The sequence below is a fragment of the Salmo salar genome, chromosome ssa27 (genome assembly GCF_905237065.1).
Source record: "Salmo salar chromosome ssa27, Ssal_v3.1, whole genome shotgun sequence".
Lineage (NCBI taxonomy): Eukaryota > Metazoa > Chordata > Actinopteri > Salmoniformes > Salmonidae > Salmo > Salmo salar.
This window is the reverse complement of record NC_059468.1, coordinates 19,404,406-19,425,270: the sequence shown is the minus strand read 5'-3', so window position 1 is coordinate 19,425,270 and position 20,865 is coordinate 19,404,406. Positions and strand designations below refer to the sequence as shown.

Sequence of the window (20,865 nt, the reverse complement as noted above, 5' to 3'; positions counted from 1 at the left end):
CATGCACTCACTTAGTCACTCAAAAGTCCTCTGTATAACACTGTACTCTGGCCTCCCCCCCTTCCTTCACCCTGGCAGTGCCCCCCACCCCCATCGCTCCCCCCCAGCTGCTCCGGGCTGGCCCCACCTACCTGATCATTCAACTCAACACCAACTCCATCGTGGGGGATGGCCCCGTGATCCGCCGCGAGATCGAGTACCGGGCCAGCCAATCACCATGGTCGGAGACGCACGGTGTGGGCTCGCTCACGTATAAGGTTTGTGTGTGTCTGTGTGTGTGTGTACGCGTAGAAGTTAATTTGTCGTTCAGCATTCTTTACAGGTTCGTAAAAACAGTTGTTATTAAAGAACTCTGAGTTACTTTGCCGTTAAAGTAAAAAAAAAAACATTAACGTTGAATAAACATTTCCTAAATGCTATTCATGTCTTTGCTAAATATAAAAAACATGTTTCTTCTCTGTTCTATTGTAAGGTGTGGCATCTGGAGCCGGACACAGAGTACCGCATCAGTGTTTTACTGACCCGACCAGGGGAGGGGGGCACAGGGGCGCCTGGACCTCCCCTGGTCAGCAGGACCAAGTGTGCAGGTGAGTTAGTGGGGCTGAACGGGTCTAAACCCAAACCTAGCTTCTGTTCTGTTCTATTCTGTTCTACTCTAGTATACTCTTATCTATTCCATTCCTTCAACTTTGTTTATCGCTTCAGGAACGGCACTGAGAGATCACATATAATAACATCCTCCATAACACCAGGACAACAACATTCAAACATATACTCTAATGGCTTGCTGTCCACCGGTTGAGAGGATGTGTGTGTGGATTATAGTGCTCAGTGGCTGATATATACGTAGGTACCTCTTTAGAAGCCGGTGTGTATGCATGGATAGGTACACTTAAATGATGTGTGTTGATTTAATTATATAGTCGAGTGAAGATCCTGCAACCTTCTCACAGCCACTACACTCTCTCTCTCTCACGTACACACACCACACACACACACACACACACACACACACACACACACACACACACACACACACACACACACACACTTATCTGTACTTACCCTCCCCAGCGCTCAGTGCTCATCTTTATGAAACAGCTCCCTGTAGACGTGTCAAGTAGACCGACATGACGTCGTGTCATCTATCGTAGTCTCTGATCCCTCCTGTCACGAGGCTCCAGCTGCCCACCTCCTGTCTGCTCCCTATGCCCAGATCTGAGCCTCAATCTCAGGGGAGAGAGCAGAGAGAGCCCCTGTGACACTACACACTCTAGACCAGGGATGTCAAGTCTAACTAATTTTGCCCCGGGGGCCGTGTTCGGACTTCAACAAGGTCCAGAGGGCGCAATGAATATTGGTTATATTTCTTTGCCGTAAAAATGTGCCCAGATTTGTCCTCTATCCATTGTTTTTGGAATTTGCAATACTCCCTGACTGTCTAGTGATTTTTAGTGAGCAGGACAGTGGAGAAACTATGAATATAGGTCCATTATCATTTCAACACAGTTGGTTTAGTCATTTTAAAGTATATTTAGTTTGTTTCCCCATCCGCGGGCCGGATTGGACCCCCGCGTGGGCTGGATCCGGCCCGCGAACCGTATGTTTGACACTCATGCTGTAGATCAATCTGTCTCATATCCCCTCTTCCTGTCCAGCTCAGAACGTTTTGGGCTAGAAGCAGCAGCAGCCCTTGCTTATTCAACACGTTCATCTGGTGCTATTTTCTATTCTTTTTTTATCCAGCTGCGTCCCCGGAGAGAAGGCTTTTCACGAATCCCTCTCCAGTTTTAACTGATGTAGTATAGGGACGGGGGTTTGAAATCATTTCTCTATTTGAATAGTATTCTGAATTTTGGTCGGATATCTGGATATTCAAAATACGTGTTTTCTTTTACTTACCTTTTTAACCTGAGCAATGCTGCGACATGTCGTCAGCTTACTTCTATGGTCTTTTGGGGAGGCACATTGGGCAAACTGAAATCATGGCCTGATTTATTTTCTGACATGACGCGTCTAGACTGTTCCCTCCCTCCATCTCTCCCCCCTGAGGCATAGATGTGTATTAATCAGCTTCTTCCTATAAATGTCAGAGGCTTTAACCTCTCTTAACGCATGACAGTGACTCAATGATTGGTCCAACTGGCACTGCCAGACCTCTCCCCCATCCCACCTTTCTCTCTGTCCTGAGGCTGTGATTGTGTCTGTAACAGCATGTGACCTGTAGGTCGGAGGACAGCCAGGCTGATTGTGTTCATAGCAACAGTTGACCCCTGGTGAGAAGGTGTCCTCTCTTTTAGCTCACTGACACCATGGTTTAAGACAAGAGGAGGAGAGGAGATGATCTGGAGCCAGCAGAGCCCAGAGTGGGCTGACAGCCAGTCTGACATAACCCTCCACCCCATCCGCCCCTCCGTCCACCCTCCTCTCTCTCCCGCCCCTGGCTTGTCCCTTTGATTAGTCTCATCAACGTGAGTCTGTGGGCCTGGACGTCTGTTGGCTGCTGTGGGGTTGGTTTGGGCTGCAGGGTGGCGTGCTGCTGGACAGACAGACAGAGACAGGGAGCGCAGCCTGGGTGGGTGGTAGAGTGATTAATATAATGATGAGCCATGCTTTCATATAGCATCTTTCCTAATGAGGTTCTAGTCTGCATAGGGTGCATCCCAAATGTCACATAGTGCACTACTTTTGACCAGGGCCCATGAGGAAGTAGTGCACTATTAGAGGGAATAATTTGCCAGACACAACCTCATCTTAGCAGCCTCTGTGGCTGCGGTCTGGCAGGCCAGATATGATCCTGTTGGACATTATCGTGGCAGGGACACGAGGATTCGTCACCCCAGTCTCACACATGCCAGCAGTAATTAGCTAGTTCAATATCACATCCTCTCAGCTCATAGGGAATTGTCTTTGGTCCTGGAGCTGAGCAGACTGTACTCTGTAAGAATGAAGGTATGAGTGAAATTATATAAAAAATGTGTTATTGTTGTACATCGCTCCCTCCTCCTCCCTTCTTCTCTCTCTCTCCAGGGTGTTTTAAAAAAATATATCTTTAAACAGCTTCCTGTGGTGAGTTTGGAATGTAAACATCGGAACTAACCGTATGTCTCTTTCTCCTTATCTTTCTATTTTTCTTCATCACTCCATCTCACACTGTCTTTCTATGTCTGTCTGTCTGTCTGTCTGTCTGTCTGTCTGTCTGTCTGTCTGTCTGTCTGTCTGTCTGTCTGTCTGTCTGTCTGTCTGTCTGTCTGTCTGTCTGTCTGTCTGTCTGTCTGTCTGTCTGTCTGTCTCTCTCTGTCTCTCTCTGTCTCTCTCTGTCTCTCTCTGTCTCTCTCTGTCTCTCTCTCTCTCTCTCTCTCTCTCTGTCTCTCTCTCTCTCTCTCTCTCTCTCTCTCTCTCTCTCTCTCTCTCTCTCTCTCTCTCTCTCTCTCTCTCTCTCTCTCTCTCTCCCCTCCCCCTATCAGAGCCCATGCGTGCGTTGCGAGGCCTCACAGCCATAGAGATCCAGCCTCGTCAACTAGTCTTACAATGGGAACCTCTGGGCTACAACCTGACGCGCTGCCACACCTACTCGGTCTCTCTCTGCTACCGCTACTCCACACCTGCAGGGGGCAGCGCAGGGAACAATGCCACAGTGAGGGAGTGTCTCTCCGTAGAGAGGAACCAATCACACTTCACCCTGAGGGACCTGCCCCCGTTCCGCTCCGTCCACGTCCGGCTGGCGCTGGAAAACCCAGAAGGCAAGAAAGAGAGCAGAGAGGTCACCTTTCAGACCGAGGAGGACAGTAAGTAGACTCTATTACCCAACATGCATTGTAAAGTTGAAGTCTAGGGCAAGAAAGAGAGCAGAGAAGTCACCTTCCAGACTGAGAAAAACAGTGAGTGGACTCTATTACCTGCATGCATTATAGTTCATATGAAACTCAGAGAGTGTTGGACCCAAAAACGCTAATATTGACTTGCAGGATCAGCATAACTAAATGAAAGATCAGCCTTTTAAATGGAAGCAGATGAAAAATGTATCAGTCAGAATCATGGCCACCAGCGAAATGGTGAGATGATTTTGCTTATCTTTCTATTAACATGTTCCTGTGTACAACAGCGGATTATATACATTTCACCGAGATGGATTTAATTTGGAGGTCAGAGCAAATGTACTATGCAATAAAACATTGCTCACAGCAGTTCTTGACCTATTAGAGAGGAGGGAAAGAGAGAGAGAGAGAGAGAGAGGCAATGCAAGAGTCAGCAGCATACCACCCTGCATCCCACTGCTGGCTTATCTCTGGAGCTAAGCAGCGTTGGTCCTGGATGGGAGACCAGATGCCGGTAGGAGGCACACTTTCCTCTGGTCTAAAAAACGATATATATCAGTACCCCAGGGCAGACATTACTCTGTGTAGGGTGCTGTCTTTTGGATGGGATGTTAAATGGGTGTCCTGACTCTCTACGCTCACTGAAGATCCCATATCGTAAGAGTAGTGGTGTTAACCCCGGTGTCCTGGCTGCTAAATTCCCAATCTGGTCCTCATGGCCACCTAATCATCCCCAGCTTCCAATTGGCTCATTCATCTCCTCTCCCTTGTAACTATTCCCCAGGTTGTTCCTGTAAATGAAAATGTGTTGTCAGTCAACTTACCGGGTAAAATAAAATAAGATAGGTACTGTAAGATTACAATACATTGCATGAAATTGGTTGCATTTTGAAATCTTCAAATTGCAAGGTCCTCCCATGTGCTCCTGCTTATAATGTAATGCATTTCATAGTCAGTTGAACAGCTGTACTTGAAGTAAGCAAGCAGAGAGAAAAACGCAATTATCTCACCTTCCCAGAGCTCTCTTTGGGCAAGAGAAAAAATCATCAGAAAGACTACAGGGAGACCTAATACAATTACCTCTGTGTTGTTTTTTTGCACTCACAAATACACACATACGCATGCACAGATTCATGTGTCCCAGACAACCACAAGCCATTTGTCATCTCTAGGGCTTGTTGAACTTTCCCAACTCTGTCACTGAACCAATCAACCGTGTCTTCAACATATGCCCTGATTTTTCAGGCCCCTATTCGATCCATTGACTGCTTGTAATCCCCATGTCAAAACAAGTCCCTGTCTCAGACAAAGTCTCAGACCCATTTGGATTTCTTGTTTGGATGCCCATTTCCCTGTTAGGCCCTGCCATTACACTGCGGCTGTTGTCCTCTGCTCCTCTCAGGGCTGTTGTGGAGAGAGAGAGAGGATACAGCAGGTTTAACTGTCAGCCACAAGGCAGTGCTCTGGACTCTATCCGCCTGAGACACAGGCTCAGAGCCAGAGAGACAGTCAGACAGTCTGTTAGTTGACAAAACTAGCATGAACTGTAGCAGCAGCGTCTTTCAGTCAGACACAGATGTACACGCAAACACGCATGCACGCTTGCACCCAGGCACACACTCATCAAATCTTCTGGTCCTGAAATCGGTTTGCCTGTCTTTAGGGAGAAACCGGATATCATTTGTCACTTCCTTCCTATTGGACCCCCTATTCAATCAACAGAGGGTTCTCTCAGAATGTTTATGTTGCGTTTTCTTTTCCAGTTCCTGGTGGCATCGTCCCAGAGTCACTAACTTTCACCCCATTAGACGATATGATCTTTCTGAAGTGGGAGGAGCCTGTGGAGCCCAATGGGGTCATCACACAGTATGAGGTATGGAACATGCCCTCAACTTTCCCGTCTGTCTACCTTTTTGCGATCACAGATCTATCTCGAGATCAATCTTATTCTCTATCATTCTCTTTTTTCCCCAATTAATAATTTGTGCTTATTTTATTGAGATGTATCTCTATGGTCTCTATTTTCCTTCAGCTTGACACAGAAGTGTGTTGTTGTGTTGTTGTTGTTTTTTTGTGGGGGGGGTGTAGTTTTGGGTAAAACAAATACTAATCACAAGAAATTCAGCAAAAAATGTGTTTAATTTAGGAAATCTTTTCATCAATTACTCCCACAAATAAAAAAAGAGACATGATTGTGTCTCAAGGTATAAAATTATTGTTATTTTGAAATACAATCTCTTTTTGGGCTTAGTTGTGCTCAATTTGCAGTGTACAAATTATGTTCCGGGCCCTAAACCCTCCGCTTCAACAAAAATCGGCCTGCGACTGAATCCAGTTGCCTTCCCGTGCAGTACAGACATGTGCAATAGTCATTAATAGGGAATGTATCCTCTCTTCCTCTCAAATGAAGGGTATTAGAAATATCCTGCCCAGAACTCTTCTCTGTGTACACTCACAGCTCCTCTGCCTGGGTGGTGTGTAGCGCCAGCAGACAATGGCGAGAAGAGACCCCTTGATGTCAGGACGTTTCAAATAACAAAGTGAGCACAGGAAGAGAGAAAGCGAGTAAGAGAATAGGGAGAGGAGGCTTCTCTCTCTTTCTGTCTCTCTGTCTCTCTCTCTCTCTCTCTCTCTCTCTCCCTCGCCACAGTTCAGGTCTCTGTATATGCTCCTATGCTAATGAGGCTAGTAGAGCCTCTGAGCCTCTGACTGCAGCCCTGCAATTATATAGAGACAAGCAGTATAATTACTTATTTGCCTAAAATATGCTTTCACATGGGTGCAAATTATTTATGTATGTGTATCAGTGGCGGTCAGTGCCATTTATGATGAGGGAGGATTATTTTTTTTTAATGAACATGGCCTTACTTCTATTAGAGCATATTGGATAACTCTCATTCATATTCCATTCACCCAGTTCAATGTAACATCGATAGGTTTAGGCTACTACATGATACTCAAATTTTCCCTATACCTATCATGAGGTTGCTACAACCTAGCCTATGAATGAAACTTTACAACTTAGGTCCACACAGGTGGAGAGAAATATTTTAGATGACAGACAGTGACACATGGACAGACAGTGACACTTTCAATACCACCTTGCACACTCTTGCTGGCATCTAGCTTATCTAGGGTGTAATCATTAGTCCAACAGTTGCAAACAAGAGTTTCCATTGGACAAATGTAGGTATTTTTATCCCTGTTTTTTTCGCTTCCGTTTAAGACACGATTTTCAACAGAATCGGCGGAATGCATACACCCCTGTTCATGCATAAACACAGTTCACTTTCATAGCAGTCACGTTGTATTCCCTCTCACCTTTTCCTTTCGTTTGTGGACTTCAATGAACAAAACATCAGCTGTATGTGACCAGGTTTAAAAACCTTTCCAAGCCAAACCATGTCATAACCGCTACACACAGCCTACATCTTTGTCCCCATATTAGCTAAAGTAACATCCTAGTCAACATAGCTAATAGAACTAATGTGTTAGTAAACCCGTTACAATCATGCAGTTACTTTACAGTGTAACAGTGTAACAGTGTAACAGTGTAACAGTGTAACAGTGCAACAGTGTAACGTAACTGCACTTACACGGGCAGTCCACGGTGGCATTAAATTAATACAACTAAAAGCTTACCTTAGGTTGGAAGAGTTCCAGTGTTGTGTTGGTTAGTCATAGCCAGCTAGCTAATACCCCTCTGTTTAAGCCAGGTGTTTGAGTAACTAAACTAGCCAGCTGCATTTTCTAGCTAAGTAAGTGAAACGGAAAGCTTTTTAAAAAATTACGAAATTTCTCTCTCTCTCTCTTCATTTAAAAACAAATATTTGTTGAAAACTGTTCAACTATTGTCTTCCTCTTTTTTTGAGTCAACTACTCACCACATTTTATGCACTGCAGTGCTAGCTAGCTGTAGCTTATGCTTTCAGTACTAGATTCATTCTCTGATCCTTTGATTGGGTGGAAAACATGTCAGTTCATGCTGCAAGAGCTCTAATAGGTTGGAGGATGTCCTCCGAAGTTGTCATAATTACTGTGTAAGTCAATGGAAGGGGGTGAGAACCAAGAGCCTCATAGGTTTTGTATTGAAGTCAATGTACCAAGAGGAGGACGGAAGCTAGCTGTCCTCCGGCTACACAATAGTGCTACCCTACAGAGTGCTGTTGAGGCTACTGTAGACCTTCATTGCAAAACAGTGTGTTTTAATCAATTATTTGGTGATATGTGATTATATTTAGTATAGTATGAAATTCACTGAGGAGGATGGTCCTCCCCTTACTCCTCTGAGGAGCCTCCACTGACTTGTATATATGTCTCTGATCGCCTGCCACAGACCTCTGTAGCCAACTCTTAGAGCATACAGCGATTTCTGTACATTAAGTAGACAGAAAGACTTTAGCTATTAACACTAATCAAGCCACAGTCATATTTAGCTTTTCCGCCAATGCTTAGCTGGAGAACTGTAACTACTCTTCAAAAGCCCAGAATAAGCTATGGATGCAATAGGTCTGCCAGGCAGTCTGGCGTGTGTCTGTCTATCTATCCGGCAGTCAGGCAGGCTGCGGTGACAACGCTGAATGAATGAAAGGTGTCCAGACAGAGACAGGTCTGGGCCTGACGAGTCTGCTCTGACAGAAAGAGAGTGTGATGAAAAGGAAGAGACATGTAAATAGTGAGATGGAGAAATACTGATAGATAGAATGAGGGAAAGGGAAGGAAGAAGCTGTTGGAATAGATATTAAAGGTGAATTGGAAAAGAGACTGAAGATATGGAGAAAGGAAAAGGAAAGAAGCTATAGGAGAAGATGAAGAGAAGTGAGAAGACGAATTTAGGCAGAGAGTGAAAGGGGGGCGGTATGGATGAGTGAGAATAGACGGTTGAAGCAGGAGAGAGGAGAATGAGAAACTGGGATGTGTCAAAGCTGGCTGGTGAGAGGATAGAGAAGAGAGAGAGAGAAGAGAGAGAGAAGAGGGAGAAGAGAGAGGGGGAGGAGAGAAATGGAAAGAATAAAGATAAGAAAGGTGATGATAGAAGAGGGAGAAGAGAGAGGGGGAGGAGAGAAATGGAAAGAATAAAGATAAGAAAGGTGATGATAGAAGAGGGAGAAGAGAGAGGGGGAGGAGAGAAATGGAAAGAATAAAGATAAGAAAGGTGATGATAGAAGAGGGAGAAGAGAGAGGGGGAGGAGAGAAATGGAAAGAATAAAGATAAGAAAGGTGATGATAGAAGAGGGAGAAGAGAGAGGCACTGCAAACAGGATCTCGGAGAAAGAAAAGGAGAGATTGAAGCAGAAAAGAACAACAGCAGAAATAATTGGAGTGTCTTTTGGTTGTCTGTGTAGTGACAGAGGAGACGTTCTGAGTTCTTCCTTCAGGAATGACAGAAATTATCTCATTTTGGGCTGCGTGGTGGAGTCACTGTGGGTGGGGGTGCAAGGCAGGCAGGCTGGCACAGGCACAGTCAGAGGCACAGTAACACCTGCTTATTTGTAGAATCGCTGCTTGACTCCCAACATTGAAACAACCCACAGCAAAACATCTCTCTCATCCGACAACAATAACACTAACAACAACACCTATTGTATGATCTCAGGAAGCAGAATCAAATCTCGCCGTGATTAATTTATGTTCACAGTTTGTAAGCAGGGACTACTCATTGTTATTCTATGGTTTGTGTTTTGTTCCCTGTTCCTAAATCTGTTACAGCAACAACAGTCTTACAACACAGCATTGTGATCATATTTGTCTGTGTTTTGTTCCCGGTCTCCAGATCAGTTACCAGGGCATCGAGTCATCCGACCCGGGTATCAACGTACCGGGCCCTCGCCGTACTGTCTCCAAGCTGAGGAACGAGACATACCACATGTTCTCTGGCCTACACCCCGGCACCACCTACCTGGTGTCTGTTAGAGCTCGCACCGCCAAGGGCTTCGGGCAGACCGCCCTCACTGAGATCACCACCAACATCTCCGGTGAGGGTGTGTGGCATGAGCAATGACCGCCTCTGGGGTTAGGGCTGATGTTGGGGGTTGGGTGCTGAGGTTGGGGGCTGACGGCGGAGGCTGGGGGGCAGAGGCTGGTGGCTGACTGCGGAGGCTGGGGACTGAGGCTAGGGGTTGTGGCTGGGGCTGGGACTTGGGGCTGGGACTTGGGTTAGACTAGAAGTGTTGCTGTGGGTTTGACTTGATCACTTGTTCCTTGTTCTGGCCTGAGAGATAGGACTGACTGGTGCTCAGATTCTGTGGAAGGAAAAATGTGCTAGGTCCACACAAAGATGTTGCATAAAGCTTACTTCATTTGTTGATTATTTTTCGTACTTTTTCACTGCATCAGGATAGCTTACATGATATGGTTCCTGGGTCTTGTTCAAAGAAAATAAGTTCCCTTCTCCCACACACCAAGCTTGCAATGTATCCCATACTTATTTTCGTGTTGTTTTAAATCAAATCAAATCTGTTTTTTATTGGTTACTCCTATTTAGCAGATGTTATTGCCGGTGTAGCAAAATACATGAGTTCCTAACTCTAACTGTGCAGTATTATCTAACCATTCACAACAGTACACACCATCTAAAAGTAAAATAATGGAATTAAGAGATATACAAATATTAGGATGAGAAATGTTGGAGTGGCATTGACTGGAATACAGTAGAATACAGTATATACAGATGAAATGAGTAAAACAGTATGTGACCAGTGTTCCATTATTAAAGTGACCAGTGATTCCATGTCTACAGTATGTACATAGGGTATTAGCATCTATGAGTGACCGGGTGGTAGCCGGCTAGTGACAGTGACCAAGTTCAGGGCATGGTACTGGGTGGGGGCCGGCTACTGATGGCTATTTAAAAGTCTGATGGCTTTGAGATAGAAGCTGTTTTTCAGTCTCTCTGTCCCAGCTTTGATCACCTATACTTACCTCACCTTCTGGATGATAGCGGGGTGAACAGGTCGTGGCTAGGGTGGTTCATGTCCTTGATGATCTTTCTGGCCTTCCTGTGACATCGGGTGCTGTAGGTGTCCTGCAGGTCAGAAAGTGTGTCCCCGGTGATGCGCTGGGCAGACCACACCATCCTCTGGAGAGCCCTATAGTGGCGGGCGGTGCAGTTGCTGTACCAGGCGGTGATACAGCCTGACAGGATGCTCTCAATGGTGCATCTGTAAAAGTTTTTGAGGGTGTTAGGGGCCTCCTGAGGTTGAAGAGTCGCTATTGCGCCTTCTTCACCACACATCTGTGTGGTTGGGCCGTTTCAGATTGTCAGTGATGTGTACTTTTCACCTTCTCCACTGCGGTCCCGTCGATGTGGATGGGGGCGTGCTCCCTCTGCGGTCTCCTGTAGTCCACGATCAGCTCCTTTGTTTTGTTGACGTTGAGGGAGAGGTTATTTTCCTAGCACCATTCCACCAGGGCCCTCACCTCCTCCCTGGAGGCTGTTTCATCATTGTTGGTAATCAGCCTATTACTGTTCTGTCGTCTGCAAACCTGATGATTGAGTTGGAGGTGTGCGTGACTAAGCAGTCATGAGTGAACAGGGAGCCTGTGAATCTATTGGAGCGGTATGCAAATTGAAGTGGGTCTAGGGTGTCAGGTAAGGTGGAGGTGATACATTAAATTTGGAAAGTATTCAGACCCCTTCGTCCAAATTTTGTTACGTTACAGCCTCATTCTAAAATGTATTAAATCTATTTTTTTCCTCATCAGTCTACACACAATACCCCATAATGACGAAGGAAAAACAGGTTTTAAAAAATGTTTGCGAATGTGTAAAAAAAAAAGAATTTCAATCACATTTACATACTGTAAACATTCAGACCATTTACTTTGTTGAAGCACCTTTGGCAATGATTACAGCCGCAAGTCTTCTTGGGTATGACGCTACAAGATTGGCACACCTGTAGTTGGGGAGTTTCTCCCATTCTTCTCTGCAGATTCTCTCAAGCTCTGTCAGGTTGGATGGGGAGCGTCGCTGCACAGCTATTTTCAGTTCTCTCCAGAGATGTGCGGTCGGGTTCAAATCAGGGCTCTGGCTGGGCAACTCAAGGACATTCAGAGACTTGTCACAAATCCACTCCTGCATTGTCTTGGCTGTGTGCTTAGGGTTAATGACCTGTTGGAAGGTGAACCTTCACCACAGTGTGAGGTCCTGAGTGGTCTGGAGCAGGTTTTCATCAGGAACTCTCTGTACTTTGCTCCGTTTATCATTCCCTCAATCCTGACTAGTCTCTCTGTCCCTGCCGCTGAAAAACATCCCAACAACATGATGCTGCCACCACCATGCTTCACCGTAGGGATGGTGCCAGGTTTCCTCCAGACAAGATGCTTGGCATTAGGCCAAAAAGTTAATTATTGATTTCATCAGACCAGATAATCTTGTTTCTCATGGTCTGAGTGTCTTTCGGTGTCTTTTGGCAAACTCCAAGCAGGCTGTCATGTGCCTTTTACTGAGGAGTGGCTTCCATCTGGCCACTCTACCATAAAGGCCTAATTGGTGGAGTGCTGTATAGACGGTTGTCTTTCTGGAAGGTTCTCCCATCTCCACAGAGGAACTCTGAGCTCTGTCAGAGTGACCATTGGGTTCTTGGTCCCCTCCCTGACCAAGGCCCTTCTCCCCGATGACTCAGTTTGGCTGGCTGGCCAGTTCTAGGAAGAGTCTCTGTGGTTCTAAACTTCTTCCATTTAAGAATAATTGAGGCCACTGTATTCTTGGGGCCCTTCAATGCTGCAGAAATGTTTTGGTAACCTTCCCCAGATCTTTGCCTCAATACAATCCTGTCTCAGAGCTCTTCGGACAATTCCTTCGACCTCATGGCTTGGTTTTTGCTCTGACATTCACTGTCAACTGTGGGACGTCGTATAGACAGTTTTGTGCTTTTCCAAATAATGTCCAATCAATTGAATTTACCACAGGTGGACTCCAGTCAAGTTGTAGAAACATCTCAAGGATGATCAATGGAAACGGGATGCACCTGAACTCAATTTCGAGTCTCATAGCAAAGGGTCTGAATAGTTTCAGAATGCACTGTGTGATACTTAACTAGCCTCTAAAAGCACTTCATGATGACAGATGTGAGTGCTATGGGGCGATAGTCATTTAGTTCTGTTTTCTTTCTTGGGTACAGGAACAATTGTGGACATCTTGAAGCCATTGGGGACAGCAGACTGAGATAGGGAGAGGTTGAATATGTCCGTAAACACTCCTGCCAGCTGGTCTGCGCATTCTCAGAGGATGCGTGTAGGGACGCCGTCTGGGCCGATAGCCTTGGGAGGGTTAACACGCTTAAATGTCTTAATCACGTTGGCCACGGAGAACGAGAGCTCACAGTCCTCAGTGGCTCTGCGTTACCCTCAAAGCTGGCGAAGAAGGTGTTTAACTTGTCTAGGAACAAGACGTTGGTGTCTGTGACGTGGCTGGTTTTCCCTTTGTAATTCGTGATTTTCTGGAGTCCCTGCCACATAAGTCCTGTGTTTGAGCCGTTGAATTGCGATTCAACTTTGATTCTGTACTGTACTGACGTTTTTCCTGTTTGATTGCCTTACGGAGGGCATAACTGCACTGTTTGTATGCGACCGTATTCCCAGTCACCTTGCCATGGTTTAATGCGATGTTTCGCGCTTTCAGTTTACGGTTTTTGGTTTGGGTAGGTTTTAATAGTCACAGTGGGAACAACATCCCCTATACACTTCCCGATGAACTCAGTCACTGTGTCAGTGTATACGTCAATGTTATTCTCAGAGGCAACTCAGAACATATCATAGTCCGCGTGATCAAAACAATCTTGAAGCATGGATTCCGATTGGTCAAACCAGCGTTGAATAGACCTTAGCACGGGTGCTTCCTTTTTGAGATTCTGTCTATAGAAAGTGAGGATCAGAATGGAGTTGTGATCTGATTTGCCGAAGGGAGGGCGCGGGCGTGCCCTGTAGCCATCCCGGAAGGGAGAGTAACATTGGTAGAGAATTTTTGAAGTGCGAGTACCGTAATTTCCGGACTATTAAGCGCACCTGAATATAAGCCACACCCACTGAATTTAAAAAATATAAATATTTTTAACATAAATAAGCCGCACATGTCTATAAGCCGCAGGTGCCTACCGGTACATTGAAACAAATGAACTTTACACAGGCTTTAACGAAACACGGCTTGTAACAAAAAATAAAAAATTAGCAGTAAGCTTTAGTTGTCTTTTTGCACTGAGCCAATTCCTCACGCTGCTGTTTCCAACGTCTTATCGTCGACTCATTAAGACCAAGCTCCCGTGCAGCAGCTCTATTTCCTTTTCCAACAGCCAGATCAATCGCCTTCAACTTGAAAGCTGCATCATATGCATTTCTCCGTGTCTTTGCCATGATGAGGGTGACAAAATGACTACCGTAATCAGAATGATGGGAAGTTTGAGAGCGCTCGATTTAATCTAAACAGTAAACAAAAAAGTTGTTTGACCTTAACCCATTCGGCAATTTCATTGGTCTAATGAAAGCTTCATGCCGGCAAAAAACTGAGCACGTCACAGAATGTGTTTTTAAAAAAAATAAAAAATTGAAAGCGGGAAAAATCCATATATTAGCCGCGTCATTGTTTAAGCCGCGAGGTTCAAAGCCTGGGGAAAAAGTTGCGGCTTATAGTCCGGAATTTACGGTACTATATGCAATATGTTGATAGAACTTAGCTTTTTCCTCAAATTTGCTTTGTTAAAGTCCCCAGCTACAATAAATGCGGACTCAGGATATCCGGTTTCCAGTTTGCACAAAGTCCAGTGTAGTTCCTTGAGGGCCGTTGTGGCTTGAGGGGTAATATACACGGTTGTGACTATAACCGAAGAGAATTGTCTTGGGAGGTAATACGGTCAGCATTTGATTGAGAGGCATTCTAGGTCCGGTGAACGAAAGGACTTGAGTTCCTGTACGGTATCACAATCACACCTTTCTTCTTCCCGAAGAGTTTTTCATTCCTGTCTGCGCAATGTACCGAGAACCCAGCTGCCTGTATGGACGGCGACAGTATATCCGGAGAGAGCCATGATTCCATGAAACAGAGTATGTCACAGTCCCTGATGTCTCTCTGGAAGGAGATCCTTGCCCTGAGCTTGTCTACTTTATTGTGCAGGAACTGAACACTGGCGAGTTATATATTCAGAAGCGGTGGATGGTGTGCACGCCTCCAGAGTCGGACTAGAAGTCCACTCCGAATACCGAGTCTCTGCCGGCGGCGTCTTGGAGCAGCTTCTGGGATAAGATCAATTGCCTTGTTGTGTACGAACAAAGGATCCAATTCGGGAAAGTTGTATTTCTGGTCGGAATGCAACCTGCGTCACAGCAAGTCCAGGATGATCATTTATGATCATTTCCAAGCACAGTGTGGGAGCTTTCTGAAACTGTTACACTTTTCTAAAGCACCTGACAATAACAACCCCTGGGTGTCCAATTGTATTTCAGCTTCGAATCAAGAGAAATCTTTTGCACCCTTAGGCTAATTAATGGCTTTTCCACCCCTTTAAAGGTACAATCTGCAATTGTCACTGCTGTTCATTGGCATTTCAATTAATGAAGCATTTGACTGTAAAACAAATTAGAGATTGTTTCTTTAAAGTTAACCGTTATGGCGGGCGGAAAAGGACATTAAGCTATACAAAAAACGCATGATTTCTCAGTAACTAAAAAAAACTGTTCAATCAAAAAGCATAACAATTATTTTAAGAATTATAGATACAGACCTCCTCTATGCACTCGATATGTCCGATTTTAAAATAGCTTTTTGGTGAAAGCACATTTTGCAATATTCTAAGTATATAGCCCAGGCATCACGGGCTCGCTTATTTAGACATCCGGCAAGTTTAGCACTCACCATAATCATATTTACTATTATAAAAATGTCATTACCTTTTGTTGTCTTCGTCAGAATGCACACCCAGGACGTCTACTTCAATAACAAATGTTGGTTTGGTCCAAAATAATCCATCGTTATATCCGAATAGCGGCGTTTTGTTCGTATGCGTTCCAGACACTATCCGAAATACTAAAGAAGTGTCGCGCGCTTGGCGCAATTCCTGACAATAAAATTCAAAGTATTCAATTGCCGTACGTCGAAGCATGTCAACCGCTGTTTAAAATCAATTTTTACGTCATTTTTCTCGTAGAAAAGCGGTAAAATTCCGACAGGGAATCTCCTTTTCGGCAAACAGAGGAAAAAATCCCAAAGGCGGGGCGGTCGGGGTCACGCGCATAAGCTAGTGTCTCTTGATGGGCCACTTGAGAAAGGCGATAATGTGTTTCAGCCTGGGGCTGGAATGACGACATTCTGTTTTTCCCGGGCTCTGAGCGCCTATGGACGACGTGGGAAGTGTCACGTTAGAGCAGAGATCCTTAGTAAATGATAGAGATGGCAAAGAAGTTCCAGAAATGGTCAGACAGGCCACTTCCTGTAAAGGAATCTCTCAGGTTTTGACCTGCCATTTGAGTTCTGTTATACTCACAGACACCATTCAAACAGTTTTAGAAAATTTAGGGTGTTTTCTATCCATATGTAATAAGTATATGCATATTCTAGTTACTGAGTAGGAGTGGTAACCAGATTAAATCGGGTATGTTTTTTATCCAGCCGTGTCAATGCTGCCCCCTAGCCCTAACAGGTTAACTAAATCCCACTGGCTCAGTCTTTCTCCTTAACTTTTGTGTGGTTGTACAGGTCTCCTCTATTGAACCACAGTCAGTGCTTGACCCTTGACCTGTGAGCTGCAGTGGACAAAGTACTGCAACTGTCACCTCTGACCTGTCTCATCTCTCTCTCAGCCTCTCTCTCTCTCTCTCTCTCTCAGCCTCTCTCCCTCCCTCTCTTTCTCTCTCCTATCCGCTTAACTCTATTCATGTCTTTCTCTACCATGCCCTCTTAAACACATGATAAATTAAAGTGTGTTCTATCCATTGTCCTTCATCCTCGGTCATACATTTACAAAGGCTTGGTTTTCTATTCTGCTGTTGAAGGTATTGAATCCAGCCATACTACACATGTTCTTCAGGCTCTCATTTCAAACACACACACCAGGATGTGAGCTCTCTATACTGAGTTAGTAGAAGCCATGTATGTGAATGTTAAACTATTACTCTGTCTAATATACTGTATTTGGGTTTAAACTCAATGTACAATGCAAGACTGCCAAGCATGAGCCAGGTGTATATGTTCATACATGCTCTCATACATGTGTGTGTATATGAGTACATTTTATAATGAGGTGTTTATGAGTACATTGATATTCTATCATCGTTTTCTGACCCAAAATTAAAGACAACACCAGGTAACAATTTCTGCAACAACCAAGATCACTGAAGCGCCCGGTTCAACTTCTCCGCTGTTTTGGTGCCCTGTCTACCATGCTGTAAACAGCGTGAATCGAACACCTGCACATGCGCAGATACTGCGTGTGACTTTGTGAGAGCCAAATCTTGTATTTTGCTAATCTCAATATCTGTGGTGCTGCTTGTGGCAGCGTCATTACGCTGAGTCTACCTTTCATTTTAGAGGCTGTTGGTTTAGCTGATTAATAATCATCTTTCTTTACTATGAAACCTCATGTTTTTTTATTGCCTGGCTGCTCCCTTGCTAATTGTCTTTTAACGGTAAACAGAAACGGGAACACAATTGTGTGTGTGTGTGTGTGTGTGTGTGTGTGTGTGTGTGTGTGTGTGTGTGTGTGTGTGTGTGTGTGTGTGTGTGTGTGTGTGTGTGTGTGTGTGTGTGTGTGTTCACTGGCGCTCATCACAGTATTGTTGATCCAGTCTACAGTCTTGTTCATGGAGGTGTGGCTGTGAGATGTGTCCTAATTACAGAGGATTCTTATCGTCCCTGTGAATAACTATGGGAATGTCCTTCTTGCTGTCTATGTGAATAACAGTTTTATCTCACTTCCTGTGCTATACAGTCAGGTCCATAAATATTTGGACATTGACCAAGTATTTATTATTTTAGCTGTCTCCCACAGCATATTGGAGTTGAAATTAAATAATGAATATGAAAACTTTCAGCTTTAATTTGAGGGTATTTACATCCAAATCGGTTGAACGTTGTAGGAATTGCAGCTTTTTAAAAATGTTTTTTAAGGTACCAAAAGTAATTGGACAATTTGCTGCTCAGCTGTTCCATGGTCATGTGTGTTATTCCCTCATTAGTTAATTTACAAGTAAGCAGATAAAACGTCTGGAGATGATTTCAACTGTAGCATTTGCATTTGGAATCTGTTGCTGTTAACCCTCAATATGATGTCCAAAGAGCTGTCACTGCCAGTGAAGCAAGCCATCATTAGGCTGAGAAATCAAAACAAACCCATCAGAGAGATAGCAAAAACATTAGGTGTGGTCAAATCAACAATGTGGTATATTCTTTAAAAAAAAGAACGCACTGGTGAGCTCCGGAACACCAAAATGCCCAGAAGACCACGGAAAACAACTGTGGTTGATGAAAGAAGTACTCTTTCCCTGGTGAAGAAAAACCCCTTCACAACAGTTGGCCAGATCAAGAACACCCTCCAGGAGGTAGGTGTATCTGTGTCAAAGTCAACATTCAAGAGAACACTTCACCAGAGTAAATACAGATGGTTTACCACAAGATGTAAACCATTGGTAAGCATCAAAAACAGGGAGACCAGATTAGTTTGCCAAACAACATCTAAAAAAAGCCTGTACAGTTCTGAAACAGCATCCTATGGATAGATGAGACAAAGATCAAGTTGTACCAGAATGATGGGAAGAGAAGAGTATGGAGAAGGGAAGGAACCGCTCATGATCCGAAGCATACCACCTCATCTGTGAATCTATGGCTGCCAATGGAACTGGTTCCCTTGTATTCATGATGTGACTGCTGACAAAAGCAGCAGGATGAATTCTGGTGTTTAGAGCTATATTATCTGCTCAGATTCTGCCAAATACTTCAAAACTCATTGGATGGCTCTTCACAGTGCAGATGGACAATGACCCGAAGAATACTGCGAAAGCAGCCCAATACAAAGAAGTGGAATGTTCTGCAATGGCCAAGTTAATCAAATGACCTGAATCCAATTGAGCATGCATTTCACTTGCTGGAGGAAAAACGCCCCAAGGCAGGAAATGAAGACAGCTGCAGTAAAGGCCTGGTAGAGCATCACCGGGGAAGAAACCCAGCATCTGGTGATGTCTATGGGTTCCGGACTTCAGGCAGTCATTGACTGCAAAGGATTTGCAACCAAGTATTAAAACTCACAATTTAATTTATGATCATGTTAGTTTGTCCAATTACTTTTGAGCCCCTAAAATTGGGGGGACCACATGTAAAAAGTGCTGTAATTCCTACACCGTTCATCCGATGTGGATGTAAATACCCACCAATTACAGCTGAAAGTCTGCACTTTTAGCTGATCTTGATTGTTTCCTTTCAAATCCATTGTGGTGGTATACAGAGCCAAAATGATAAGAACTTGGTAAATGTCCAAATATTTATGGACCTGACTGTATATGATTTTTAATTGTTATTTACTCTCTCATTTTCGTTCTCTTTCTCTGTCTCTTATTCTCTCACACACCCACACTTCCCTGCTCCACCTCTTTCTCTCCCTCTTCTCCCCCTCTCTTCTCCATCTCTACCCCTCTCCCCCTCCCTCCTCCTCTCTGCTGCCTCTGTCAGCCCCAGTGTTTGACTATGAGGATGTCCCAGCCCCACTCAGTGAGTCAGAGAGTACCATCACTGTGCTGCTGAGACCTGCGCTGGGCAGAGGAGCACCAGTCAGGTACAGTCACAGTATTAACCACAGTAATAGACCTCACACAACTGTCACTCATGTCTACCACGTTGCTCACTGTAGCACTTATAAAAATAGTGTTATGGATAAACATGTCATTGGAATAAACATGTCATTGGAATTTTATTTATGTTTCTTATTTTATTTCACCTTTATTTAATCATGAACAACAGTAAAGCATTCTCTTCACCACTGTTTCAGTATAAAGCTTAGGGATGGGCCTGGAAAAATGTAAACACTCTCAAATTTATAGACAGGGCTATGGATGCAATGACTGACCATCCAAGATATCAAAATTATAGTCTTAACCATGTTTTGAGGTTATACAGTGTTTGTTTACATTTACTTTGTTTACAAACGTTGTCGTAAAACAAGCTTATATTTTGGATTCTGATGGGGTACGACATTTGAACTAAGCACATGAGGCATTTATAAGTTATATTTTCACGAATCATTGGGTACATATCCAGACGAGCTTCAATGCCATACAACTCTCCTTCCGTGGCCTCCAACTGCTCCTAAATACAAGTAAAACTAAATGCATGCTCTTCAACCGATCGCTGCCTGCACCTGCCCGCCTGTCCAGCATCACTACTCTGGACGGTTCTGACTTAGAATATGTGGACAACTACAAATACCTAGGTGTCTGGTTAGACTGTAAACTCTCCTTCCAGACTCACATCAAACATCTCCAATCCAAAGTTAAATCTAGAATTGGCTTCCTATTTCGCAACAAAGCATCCTTCACTCATGCTGCCAAACATATCCTCGTAAAACTGACCATCCTACGGATCCTCGACTTCGGCGATGTCATTTACAAAATAGCCTCCAATACCCTACTCAACAAACTGGATGCAGACTATCAAAGTGCCATCCGTTTTGTCACCAAAGCCCCATATACTACCCACCACTGCGACCTGTACGCTCTCATTGGCTGGCCCTCGCTTCATAATCGTCGCCAAACCCACTGGCTCCAGGTAATCTACAAGACCTGCTAGGTAAAGTCCCCCCTTATCTCCGCTCACTGGTCACCATAGCAGCACCCAACTGTAGCACGCGCTCCAGCAGGTATATCTCTCTGGTCACCCCCAAAGCCAATTCCTCCTTTGGCCGTCTCTCCTTCCAGTTCTCTGCTGCCAATGACTGGAACGAACTACAAAAATCTCTGAAACTGGAAACACTTATCTCCCTCACTAGCTTTAAGCACCAGCTGTCAGAGCAGCTCACAGATCACTGCACCTTTACATAGCCCATCTATAATTTAGCCCAAACAACTACCACTT

The 20,865-nt window shown here is 44.5% G+C and overlaps 1 protein-coding gene across 8 annotated transcripts in view; it reads left to right on the top strand.

The window, feature by feature from the left end:
• Positions 1-20,865, top strand: part of LOC106588628 (receptor-type tyrosine-protein phosphatase U) — a 283,920-nt gene that overhangs the window by 200,498 nt on the left and 62,557 nt on the right. For all 8 annotated transcript variants that reach the window (XM_045709320.1, XM_045709318.1, XM_045709315.1 and 5 more), the window contains exons 7-12: positions 79-257; positions 473-587; positions 3,468-3,788; positions 5,582-5,691; positions 9,592-9,793; positions 19,468-19,570. In XM_045709320.1, the coding sequence (XP_045565276.1) occupies positions 79-257; positions 473-587; positions 3,468-3,788; positions 5,582-5,691; positions 9,592-9,793; positions 19,468-19,570 (1,030 nt within the window). The remainder of the gene's footprint in view (positions 1-78; positions 258-472; positions 588-3,467; positions 3,789-5,581; positions 5,692-9,591; positions 9,794-19,467; positions 19,571-20,865) is intronic.